The sequence below is a fragment of the Hirundo rustica genome, chromosome 3 (genome assembly GCF_015227805.2).
Source record: "Hirundo rustica isolate bHirRus1 chromosome 3, bHirRus1.pri.v3, whole genome shotgun sequence".
NCBI classification, from domain to species: domain Eukaryota; kingdom Metazoa; phylum Chordata; class Aves; order Passeriformes; family Hirundinidae; genus Hirundo; species Hirundo rustica.
The window spans coordinates 89,882,957-89,895,652 of record NC_053452.1 but is presented as its reverse complement, the minus strand read 5'-3'; the positions used below and the strand labels follow the sequence as shown (position 1 = coordinate 89,895,652).

At 35.2% G+C, this 12,696-nt stretch overlaps 1 protein-coding gene across 1 annotated transcript in view; it reads right to left on the bottom strand.

Moving 5' to 3' along the window:
• Positions 1–12,696, bottom strand: part of EYS (eyes shut homolog) — a 718,062-nt gene that overhangs the window by 93,760 nt on the left and 611,606 nt on the right. Inside the window, 2 exon segments of the mRNA XM_040058168.2 lie at positions 5,295–5,515; positions 8,304–8,412. Of these exon segments, the coding sequence (XP_039914102.1) occupies positions 5,295–5,515; positions 8,304–8,412 (330 nt within the window).

Sequence of the window (12,696 nt, the reverse complement as noted above, 5' to 3'; positions counted from 1 at the left end):
GAAAACAGCTTGGAAATAAATTTAAATTAATTATTTTCTGCTCCAAAATCACATTTGAAGTAAGCAATAGAAAAACAATAGATTCCCAAATGTGAATCTCTCATAAGTACCAAACTCCCACTATAATATCTAATCTCATTTAAAGAACAGGACCCCTAAAAATCAAGTCCCCCAAGTACTCTTCCTAAATAATGATGTGTGTAAGCATGAACCATCATCATCATCATTATCATCAATCATCATCATCATAACAACATCAGTTTCTGGAATTGTAAAATGTGAGCATCTTTGGTATTGAGAGATCTGCCTAAAATGAACCCCTTTAAAAGGAAGGAGGTTATCTTCTTCATACAAATCAGCACTTCATAAGTACATTTGTTGTAAGTTCTGAAAAGGTGTGAGAATAAACAACTCCCATCTGGAAATTTTCTTCATTTGAAAATCAACTGAGATGAAATTTAATCCCTTTGGTTTATATTTCTGCAATGTCTGAGTACGGTGGAACTTAAAATATTGTTTCTAAACTTAATATGGATGTTAGTGGTGCTAACTAGGATTTCAATTTGTAAAAAACCCAATGAACTGATGTTCTAGATAATATGTTGTTCTGAGTCTCTTAGTCTGCAAAAAACATCTATAAAAAGCTTCTTGCTATATTATCAATTCTGTTATTTCTGACTAGAAATACATTTCTTACCCAGAACCACCTACATCTAAAGCAGTGAGAAAAAAATCCATGCGCAATTCTAAAAATTTGGCCTGCAATACACTTGCTAGTTTTGGAGAAATGCTTCAGTATTCCTTAGTTTGAAAATGGACACTTATTCTAGGGTAACCATTCTATCTTTAGGTCAAGAAGCACACAAACCAGGTTTTGCAAGCTGGAAGCAGACTGCAGCTCTATGCTAAATATGCGAGAAAAGAATTAATAAACACATACAAGCCTATCTTTACATTAATACCTTCAGCTGAAACCTGTCATAACATGCAGTTTTGGCTTATGGGCACAAGAAACATAAATGCATCTCTGACACATTGTTCAGAAAGGATCACCAGGACTAGCTTTTGAAATGAAAAAAGAGATGTAAAAAATGTTGAAAAGAACCTTTTAGTGTTTCCAAGGTCTACAGTTTAAGCTCTTTCTTTTTCCTCCTAAAAATTCACATTCATAATTACTCTTTCTTCTGTTTAATTAATATTCAGGATATGTACCAAAGACACCACAAAATTTGTTAATTCACTTCATCTGGTCTCCTGAGCACCTACATCTTAAGATAGTCTACCACTTAACCAAGTCCAACCATGAAATTATCTTGGACTTACAAGCTGACCTAACCTTGCACTCACTCTCTATTTTGAATGCCTAGAGGCATTCAAAATGTTATCAAATGAACTTCAGAAAAAAAGTTTGTGTAGAAATTTTAATTTTGTGATCTGGTCTTAAAGGCTTAAAGGGAATAGCATGATTTCCCACGATGCAGAAAACAGACAATTTCTGAATTAAAATATGTCTTTTTCTATTTATAGTTAAAATGGTATTATTCAACTGAGACCTACATGTCTAGGAAGGTATCTCTTACATTGTCAGGAGATGAAAATTGAAAATCTAAATTCCTTGTATATTTTTGTTGATTACAGCATACATGGCAGTCAAATCTGAAGATAAGTGTCTCTCTATTGAAATTTATTACTAATTGAGTTTGATTTTTCAGTCTTGGTTAATTGATTAGCATTAATGGACCCATCTGCTGCATCAATACATGGAGAATAACAACAGTAAGAATAATCACTGTGAGAATAGTTTGAGACACTGTAAACATGATTGTTTGTGTGAGCAATTAACTTTGAGATTGTACTCTACACTATAAAATCTAAGCTTGTGTATGTTTACTTTTTGAGTCTTTATACAATTTAAAAGAAATGCATTAATCAACTGCTACTAGTGTAGTGGCTGACATAATTGTCAAATCATTGGTGAGGTAATTTTGTGAGTTTATTTCCCACACACAGATGTGTCTTCTTAATTAACACTAAGCGTGGTTTGCAACATCTGGCTCATATAATCAGTGGGCCACACAGAATATTAAGTGCTTCCAAGGTTAATCTTTCCATGCCCATTTCAAACACATGCAATGAGCTTTGAATTCCACAGCGTTATGTGGCATCAGAACCTTAAATTTAATGAATAGTTGTAATTTTCCCCCCTCTGAAACTGACCAGTCTCTGGAATTCTACTTTAGTATAAATTTAAAGTGCAGTAAAAGAGATAGGAAAATTGAATAAGTGCTTTTTAAAGGAGTAGAGTATTTATATAGGAGACTGTATAGGAGACTGTTTTGGTTTTTAATCTAATACATAATGACTGTGTAAAGAATAAAAAATTTAGATTTCTACTGAAGCATTCATCTGATGCAACATATGTTTAAATACTCTTGAAACCAATGGTTTCCATTCTATTATGCAGACTTTGGCTGGGATAGAGGTAGTCTTGTACACAGTAGCTGGCTGGTGTGGAGCAGTGTTTCACATTCGTGCTGAACACTGGGTTGATAACACAGTCGAGGCCGTTGTGCTCCTCACCCCACCATACCAGCGCAGAGGCTGGGGCAGCACAAGGAGTTGAACGGGGACCCAGCCAGGACAGCTGACCCCAACTGACCTGAGTGATATCCCAGACCATATGGCATCATGCTCAGTGTATCAAGCAGGGGGTAGGAAAGAGGAAGTGAGGCACATTTTGAGTTATGTTGTCTACCTTCCCAAATCACCATCACACATGCTGAAGCTGTTTTGCTGTCACACCATTGCCCTGCCTAGACAATTTAGCATTGTGTATGGCCCCTGTTCCCCTTTCTGAGCTTGATCCTGATCCCCTGCCTGTGGACTGATGTCCCAGTCCTGCATCAGCATTTAGCTATACACAGGGATATCCCCAATGTCCAAGGGCTGGGTCTCTCCTGACGCCCTGCCTGGTGCTAAGCCCTGCCTTCATAAGCCCTAGGGGAGCACCTGATATAACCAATGACCAGAACACAGGGTCAACTCCATCCTGAATTTTTGTGTCTGAAAACTAGGTACATTCTTCTACTAAAATGATGAAGTGGGGTTTTTGTTGTTGTCGTTTTTTTTTTTTTTTTTTTTTTACTTTCAAATATATTTCTTTCATGTAATCATTGTAGGCTGAAGACTACAGTAGTATTTTTGTACTTTGATGATGAGAAAAGGCAAGAAACTTTCTTTTAGGAACAACTATAAAAAACTTTCTTAAAAAACACACCTGTCCATACTCAGCAATATGCATTGACAAACACCAGTATTCCTTAAAAAGCCATGGTAGAGATATTTGCTATGTAATACTTCATGGTCTTTCAGAAGCAAACCCAGCAATTGGTTGCCAAGCACCTGAAGAATAAAATGCAATGAAAATGTTTATTTTTTTTTTTCTTTTTGCCACTAAGCAGTGTAATTGAAACCCCTGGCAAAAATCTTGCTATGATATCAGATAGTGCCCTCATCACTTATGTGAATCCCATCAGGTCCCATGGATATATGTCCTGTTGATTTAAAAGTTCCCTAATCTGATTCTTGCCAACCAAGTGTAAGTCTTCCTTTCTTCAGACTCTCCTCTCCTGCAGGAGAGGAATAGGATCCCTGGACCCCAGTTATCAATAAAGACTAAGGCAAGGAAGGCACTTCAGTCTTCCCTGAATCCTTTTGTCACTGGAATTTTTCCCCATTCAGCAGCAAACCTGCATTTTCCTAGGTCTTCCTTTTGCTGCTGGTATCCTTGTATAAGCTTTTGGTTTTGCCCTGCACATCCCTGCCAGATTAATCTCCAGATGGGCTTAGGCTTGTTCCATATCTAAGTAGCGGGATTTTTTGTCCGTACTCTGCCCAGATCACCCAGCCATACTTCTATCTCTCGTATAACTCCTTTTACTGTTTTTGTCAGAAGCATGTTATCAATCTATTCAGGCTTGCTGACAGTTGATTTCTTGCTTATTAGGATGAATCATTCTTGGGTTTGGAGGAGGTGTTCCTTGAGAATCAGTTGGCTGTTGTAGAAAGTCATAAAACCCCTGATACTGCACAGCCACTGATCCCTGCTTTGCACATGCCCAGTCTTCCATGATGCCTCTGGACAAAAGAGAAGTGACCTATTTCAAAACAAAAGCATTTCTGAAAAGGGCCCAGACCAGCAGTTGGAAAGCAGAAAGGCAGGAAACAAATCCAATCCTCATGAATTATTCAGGACACAAATTCAAATGAAACTGTATTCCATAATGGCAGCTGACAGGCCAAGCAGTAGGATGGCAGAGATACAGTAAAGACCAACAGAGAAAAAACAGATTCATTACTCCAAAGTACACACTCAGTTTCACCAGACTGCTAGGCAAATTGTGTGCTTTCATAAAACTGCCTTGCTTTCATTTGAGCTCTAGCCAAACAAGACTTGGAGATCAAAGATCTGTTTGGTATTCTTTGTGTGTTCATATCAATCAAGAGAGGCAGAGAAGTCCCTCAAAAATTTGCTCAAGATCTCCTCAATCAAAGAAACACAGAGTGGACCAGAACATCAAAAGACCTTTAGACTGTTGTGTTCAGCATTTGCCTTGAAGTGAAATAAAATTTTATAAAAATTTGGCAGCTACTTCACTAATTCTATCATTTCTAACCAGAAATGTGTTTCTAATGCTGAAATCGTAGATAATGATCAAGTTGCAATGGCTTAAAAAGGTACTGTGCTCCTACTGAACTGTCATTCAATGAAACCGTTGCCCTTCTGTTCTTTTAACTCATGTTTCTTTCAGACTCCATTTCCTCTTTCAGGATGAGGCATCTTAACTTTCAAAGGTTCATGTATGCTGACAGTGAACAAGAAAGTCACTTGTCAGTGTTTTCATAGCATGATGATGAACATTTGCACCCAGGAACACACCATGAAGATGTGTGAGGATGCACGACTGAGTAAGATATGGAGCTGTTAGGCAAAAGAATGATCTTATGTGCCTTCTGCCCGAGCTGTCTATACAAAGGTTCAGATTTAGCCTTGTGGCAGTACTGATCTGGTTGGTTGCAAAGGAATTCTGACTTCAACAATATATATATCCCGTGTGGGCAATGTCATTATATTTTATATCACTTTTCATGCAAGCAAATAAAGTATAACTAAATATCTCTCTGGCTGGTATGAAGATGCCCCATTTTCTATTTGAAATTATCAAGACAAAAGATTGGTGATTATTTCATTACAGAGAAATGAATGATAAAATGGGTAAAGAAATACCTCTTACCTAGTGCAGGTCCCACCATTGTGGCATGGATGATAATCACATATCGGGACATTGCAGTTCTCAACATTCCTTCCTTCAAGAGCCTCATCTATGATGAGCAACTCTCTGTGGTTAACTTGAAAATCTCGAATGCATCCTTTATAGCCATATATCTGCCCAGCACATCGATTAACCTCCTCATGAACAGGAACATTTCCAAGGAAGATTGATCCAAAGGTGATCTACAGAAACAAAAAGAGACTCATCAGAAAAAAATGTGATCTGTAATGTTATTGTAAACAATGAAATAATAATAGATACTGATAAAGGACATAATCATTACATGAAGATGGACAAAACTTCTGATAATTTCTGAAGTGATTATTTTTAAAAATGTTATACTCTATTTTTTAAATAATCCTTATAAAGAGGGTGGTTTAATGTGCTTTCATATTTTCAAATATGTAAGACAATGTACATCCCATGAAACACAAATTGGAATTTCCAGCATTAACCACAGTGAACTTGGTAATTTTTTACATAGATGCCCTCATCCTCTATGATGAGTTGTACATTCATGGCTGAATTTTACTGCAGGAACACAGGAGAAGCTGTAGACTTGAAAGACATTTCCTTTAGGACCTGGGACCTTCGGGACCCCAAGATAAGAGGAATACAGAAAAAAGATTTTTGTTTTTTTATGGACTGCTATACTGAAGCCCGAGGGGGAAAAATAAAGGAAAATTTCAAATTTTCAAAAGCCTACAACATCCTTATAAAGGTGAAAAGAAAAAAACTTTTTCACACAGGGTCTGACCAAATCATATTAGTGCTCACTATGGTAATTCCTCTGTGTCCTGACCTAGGATTCAAGCCCTTAATCATCCCATATAAAGAACTTGTAACTCATTTAGTACTCTGAATTCCACTTCTCAAGATAATTCCTGACTTTCTGGATTTCTCACATGGGAGTTCATTCCTAAGTTCATTTGCTGAGTGCCTACCAATTCTTAGGAATTGGGGAAAAAAGCAAAAAATCATACTTGTATCACACAGTGATTCATCTATTTGTACAATACCATTAGTCCAGAAAGAAGGTGACACTGAGCCCATTCAAGCAGGAATAAACAAATGGAATCAGAAATATATCACAGCATATGTAAAATGTGAGGGGATAATTTATAGTGAAGAGGCCCTTCACTATCATATTCAGACACTTTTAAAGAAGCAGAAATAGGAGGAAAACATCCCATTGATTTATCTGTAATTCACACATCCATATGATTTTTGCTTTGTTGTTTCCAGTATTGCTTTTGTCAGTCCTGGAGTTATATTGCTGACAATTTCAAGTGAAAATTTGTGATACAATGAATGTGAATACTGCCAGACATTCTTCTACTTAGTGTCTTTCATTCTGAAGGGAAAAAGAAAAACACCTATTTCTTTTAGAGCATGGATAAAATTAAATCAGATTTTTCATATCAAATGAATTCAAAGACATTGGCTCTGCACTTGTTGAATTCATTGCAGATCACTTGACTTTATCCCCTTTCAAACAAATCTATGAAACACTGCAGTGATAGACAAGATTTGTAAGCAGTGTTTGCAGACATTTTCTCTCTGCTTGTGAATCTCTTTCAAGAATTAAGCAAAGCATTGGACTGCATTATAAAATGTCTGTGATTAAGAACAGCATTTTTAACACTCCACTTGCAACACAATCTCCTTTATTATTTGGCTTATTTCACAAAAGCAGTAACCTTGGGGGCAGATCCAGTGTATCACAGAACAACTTCAGTAGGCTTTGCTCAGTTTCTAGCATTGTTGGATTTTATCATAACATATTTTATGTTCAAGCTCATGTTACTACACCTTTCTGTAATGGTCCTGTTCTGAATTTGACTGACTTAACCAGAATATATTTTAAGGAGGAACAAAGAAACTATTCCTGTAAATCTTGTTAATAACATAAATGGCTTAATATAGTGTTATATCGTAACTTATGCAATACTAATGTTTAACTTTTCAAATACTAATTTGAAAATATCCTTCTTCACTTTAAGTCTGAGTGACAAAAAGGATTATCTTGGGCAATAATGGGAAGATATTCATCAGGCTTCTTACAGAAAAGAAATGTCTTTTTTTCTTTCTTTGATTGTGTACTTTTTAAATAGAGGCTCTGGGAGATTAGGAACAGATCTGTAAAGTGTAATAGTCATGAGGATTTGACATTCATACTACATACCATGCAAGGGAAGAAATTCTGTTACAAATCAGCAGTGCATGCTGGGAGATGAGCATCTCTACATATAACAGGTCTGTCTTTTAGTGAACAAACTTATAAAGCAAGCTGTCAATCACAGTTCAAATTCTTGTCTAAAAACTTAAAATATTTCATGCAGAAATAATTTTGTGATGAAAGAATGCATAAAAAAGACAGGCAATAAAATGAAGACAAAGAATAACTGAAAATTTCAAGATTTGGAAAAGCTGGCCTCCTGTCCATTCAGAATGAGTCTTCTGATACCAGTTTCAAAATGGAGACAAATATTTTTACAATACTGTTCCGAAGGAAAGTCCTAGCAAAAATACTGACACCAGATTAAATCACTAACAATTTACAACTGTCCTTCACTAGACAGCGTGGCTTGCAACTGAAAAGTAACTACAATTACTGCTTAATAATATTTGAATTGTTTCTAATAACCCCTTGGTCTTAGGTAAATGATGCTGTTAATATACATTTTTTTAAACTATCATAGCATCCATGTCCTTTTTATGGACTTTGTTCATCAGGAGTATAAGCTTCAGAGTCAAATAATCTAAGAAATTAATGGATATGTTGTGGTTGTTCAAGGTGAAAAGATCTATTAGAAAGAAACTAAGTACATATAATGATATCTGAAGAGGAATTACATTTCTTCCTTTAAAAGTTAGAGTATACCTATTCTCCTTCAAAAATAACTGTAGTGCATATGCTGATGAAATATTCAAAGCAAGTAGCTATTTTTTGATGTTTTGTCAACTCACCTGAGATACTCGATGTGAGAAAGAAAGTCTGTGCTGTACAGAAGGGTTTCCATCTGCAGCCAGTTCCATCATGCAGTAACCTTCAGGACTGCCCACAGGCAACATGTAGCTGTATGGAAACAGAAGATCTCATTGCTGTTTATTCTGTTGGTCACGGAGTATTCAAACCTCACAAGGCCAAGTTAAGGTGAAAGAGATGTTCATACTTCCATAAAGGATGAAAATCTTTGGACACTACTAATTCCAGTTTCATGGTTATTGAACTATCCAGGATAAAAAAGATGCAAGTTTCATCTACTAATGTCCCTCTTCTGTTTGTTTTTTTACTATTTTTGACTAATGTTTGAAATATATACAGAGAAAAGAAGAAAAAAAATCTTTAAATATTTAAGTGGGTATTGACAAATTTTAAGTGCTAACTTGGTTGACATACAGTCTCCCTAGTATAGAGGATTGTTGGACAAGTGACATCAATGTTGAATGATGCTGAACAGCCTGGGTTGAAATTTCCTTTTCCTGATCTACAGAGGGAACATAAATGGAATAAGAAATGAAAAGCTTCATACCTCTGAGCAGAAAAATTACTCCATGATGCAGTTATCACTACTTGTAAAGTGTGTTAGCGCAAACTCTGTTATTGAGCCTCAGAGATAAAGAAGAATGTAAGGTTAAGGGTATTCATGAAGTAAATACTAGCAAATGTTCAATAAAACACTAAGAACTCTTCATTTTCTTTCTGTGATATCTGATAAAATGTTATTAATATTATCAGAAATAAAAATTCAATTAAAAAGGATGATTTTCAAAAACAATGGTTTTATATTTAGAAAGGAAATTTGCATAAACATTATCACAGGAAATGCAGAATAGGACAATAGTAGTTGACAGATTCTTAAAAACTGACTTGTTCCATTTCTGCAGAAATGCTTTCCAATTCAATTTTCATGTGCTGTAAAAGAGAATGTGATTGGGAAGCATGTTAAGTTTTATTGACTACATGTACGCTGCACAGGAAACTCTGCTCAGCCAAGTCACCATAATTAGGTTTCTAGGGCATGGCTTCTAACAACAGCAACACTACATTTTTAATGTAATATTTCACAAACGTTACACAACCAACTTTAAAAATGTTTCTGAAAAAAATGAGTGTATTTATATGGACTGCCAAATTTTCTATTTCTTTTAGATGAATAAATGGTAAAGGACAGTATCAGGAATTTCATAAATTGTTTTTTGTTAAGATAGATGAAATTTTACATTAGGCCATACACATATGAAGGAATTAAAATATTTTAAAGCCCACTACAATCTGTACTCTAGAAGCATACATTGCTAATCCTAGAAGTCACTTCAGCATTAGCAAGGACAAATTTACGCCTGGAGAAAACACATCAAGATGTACCATAGTCTCAAATGGTACCTTTTTTTATATCACAACCTGGTTGGTTGTATGCAGCTGCCATGGCATGATTTATTCCAGGTTATGCCTTGAGGTTTGTGTCTCTGCTCCTGTGTCTAAAGTCTTACTATTTCATCCTCCTGTCTGTAGATTCATTATGAATGAATCTACATTTAGACATTTAGATTCTCAGTTTTCACCTCTGAAGTTGCTGGGAACATTGCATTGACATAAATGGATATAGTATTGTGCCCCTAATGAAAATTTATAAATTCACTCTAGTGCAGTGATTTCTGAGTGAACAGCACAAAACCAGTGCATTCACTACCTCATCTTGTAGCCAGTACCTCCACATCAGCAGCTGATGCTCACATATTAATAAATCTCACCTTTCTCAGGTTATATCACTGCTGGTTCACAGCTGGTTCACAGCTAAATCAGTCAATACTAATTCATTGACTTTTCACTGTACTCCGATGAATGGGGCTGAAATGTGCTAAATTATTTCTACCTTATAAGTATGCAACACTTTTCTTATTTTTAAATCATTCTTTAAAATTCTGAGATATTTGAATGGCATTTTTATTATCGCCTTGTGAAATGTAATCTAGACTCTTAGGCTATTCAAATGAGTTTGAAAAATGTTTATTTTAATTTCTAATTTTAGGTGAAAAAGAGTAATGTTGTTAAGGTATTTTGAACTGCATTCTTTCTTGAAAAGTCTAAAGTTAGCATAATATTTTGATTTCAAATATGGGAGCCAGAAGCAGTACCTGCTGTTTTGAAGACCATTTGATTTGCACAATTTCTTTATAAATTATGAATTCAGTAAACAGAAGTTTCTCATTAATAAACAATGTGTATATTGACAAATAGTCAGTGATGTCCTTTTTACTTGAAATAGGGACAATTTTGGAGAAAATACTTCCATTATTGTGTTTTCTAACCAATTTTTGAAATACAGAATATTCTTTGAATTTGATTTCTTATTCCTACCCATATTTCAGCTGCTGGGAATTATCTTGGTAAATCAGACTGTAGGAAAAAAACTTTCTCAGATAATAGAAAATCAGCTCATTGAAGATTCTCTCTTGGGGGAAATAAACTCATAGTCACTCTGAGTGAATACTGTAGTAGAGACCTAACATAAACATAGCAAAACCTACCCTCTACCCCTGCCTTGTCTGTGCTTTTCAGAAAGATTTCTGAAGTCTGCATGTTTCTTTTACTAAATTACCTCTTATATCACATATTACAATGGTCCAGGCCACAAGGAACAAAATTTTAAGTGAAGTGAAAAATAAAAGAACAATGAGGTCTGTGTCAGTGTGACCATCTTCAAGCAATTAGCCATCCATTCAGCATTATAAGCTTCCATTGCAAATGTCTGGTGTACACGTTCTCACTGTTTTGTACCCATAATTTCTATTGTTTTGATCCTTTACTAGAGGAAAAAAGTGGAAGATTAAACACAGATGCAACTAAAATAAGCCTTAAAGACTGCTTGATACTGAAAAGTTCTTTACTTTAGTTATCTTTATTTAGACAAGCCCAAGTATCATAAATTCATTTAGATGATAGCACAGTCATCCCTACTCAGGCATACCTGGTAATCCATTCTACCTTTAAATAAATATGTGAGAAAAAAAAAGGAAAAAGAAAATCCAAATAAAACACCTCAGTATCCATAAACAGCAGCTTATTATACAGTGATTTTGATCATTAGATCTTAACTTCATAAAGGACATGGAGGTGCTTTACTTTTTTTTTTTTTTTTTTTTTTAATATGCAGCAATGAAATCTCAAAGAGCAGAACAGATTTGTTTGATGTCAGCCAATAGATTAATGACTGAGTCATGAGAATAAAATCACGGGCTACAAGCAGAAGCCTACTGTCCTGTATTCTGGAGAAAAGGTTAGGAATGTTGTCCAACTACCACTCTTTTCTTCAGCATTTGCTTCTTTCTCTGTAAAGATTTCCAATGAATTAATACTTGAAATTTCTCTCTGTCTCATCATAGGATGGAAAAAACCTGTCATTTGAAACATGAACAGAATGGATATTTTTCATGCTTAAGTTACCACAAAATTCAGACAGTTTGCATTTGCTAGATTATTAAATATGCCTAGAATAGCTTTTAGAAAAACCACGAAAAATTACAGTCCAAAAGACAGATTTCTTAGAAAATTATAAACATGAAAAAATGGCAATTAAACCATAAATGCTGTCTCAGTCTTTATTATAGCATTTAAACCCAGAAAGTGCTACTACATGGGCACATGCAAAATATAATCATATCATTTTTTAAAAACAATGATAGAAAAGAGAAGGGACTTGAAATATTCTGTCACAGAAATTACCTGAACTAAAATACCATTCATGTTGCTCTATCATCTGATTATAGTTTTCTTATAATCTGTGTTTAAATCTGTCTTAATCTTGCAATTGAATAAATGCAGTTGTATTATTTCACACATCTCACAGAGGATTGAAATCCATTATCCGCAATAGTAAAGAGAAAATGAAACTGATGATTTATTCTCTTGACATTTTTTCTTTATTTTTCTAATTAACCTCATATTATGAGATACTGACCTCACATTAAGAACACCTGAGATGAAAGTGGCTAATCACTGACATCTTCAAATTTTGAAGTATTTTTAGTTCAGTAGTGCTTTTTCACTCGTTTAGATGCTGAAGGCATTTCAGTACATCTACCTCCCATCTCAGTGGCATATTCCAGCTGCATTTAAAGCCAGCATATTTTTCCTTCCAGAGACAGTGACAGGATAGAATGTTGTACGATTCCTATTGCAGGATAATTTTGTCAGGCACCAGAATTGTGATTCAGGCACAACACACTCATAATGATATAAAAAGGATTCACAGGGAAGTAAGGAATTGGGGGTGTGAGGAGTAGTTATGGGAAATGTCTATATATGGAGGACATATGGGCAGGGTTATGCACAGTAATCTAAACAGATCTGGAGCCA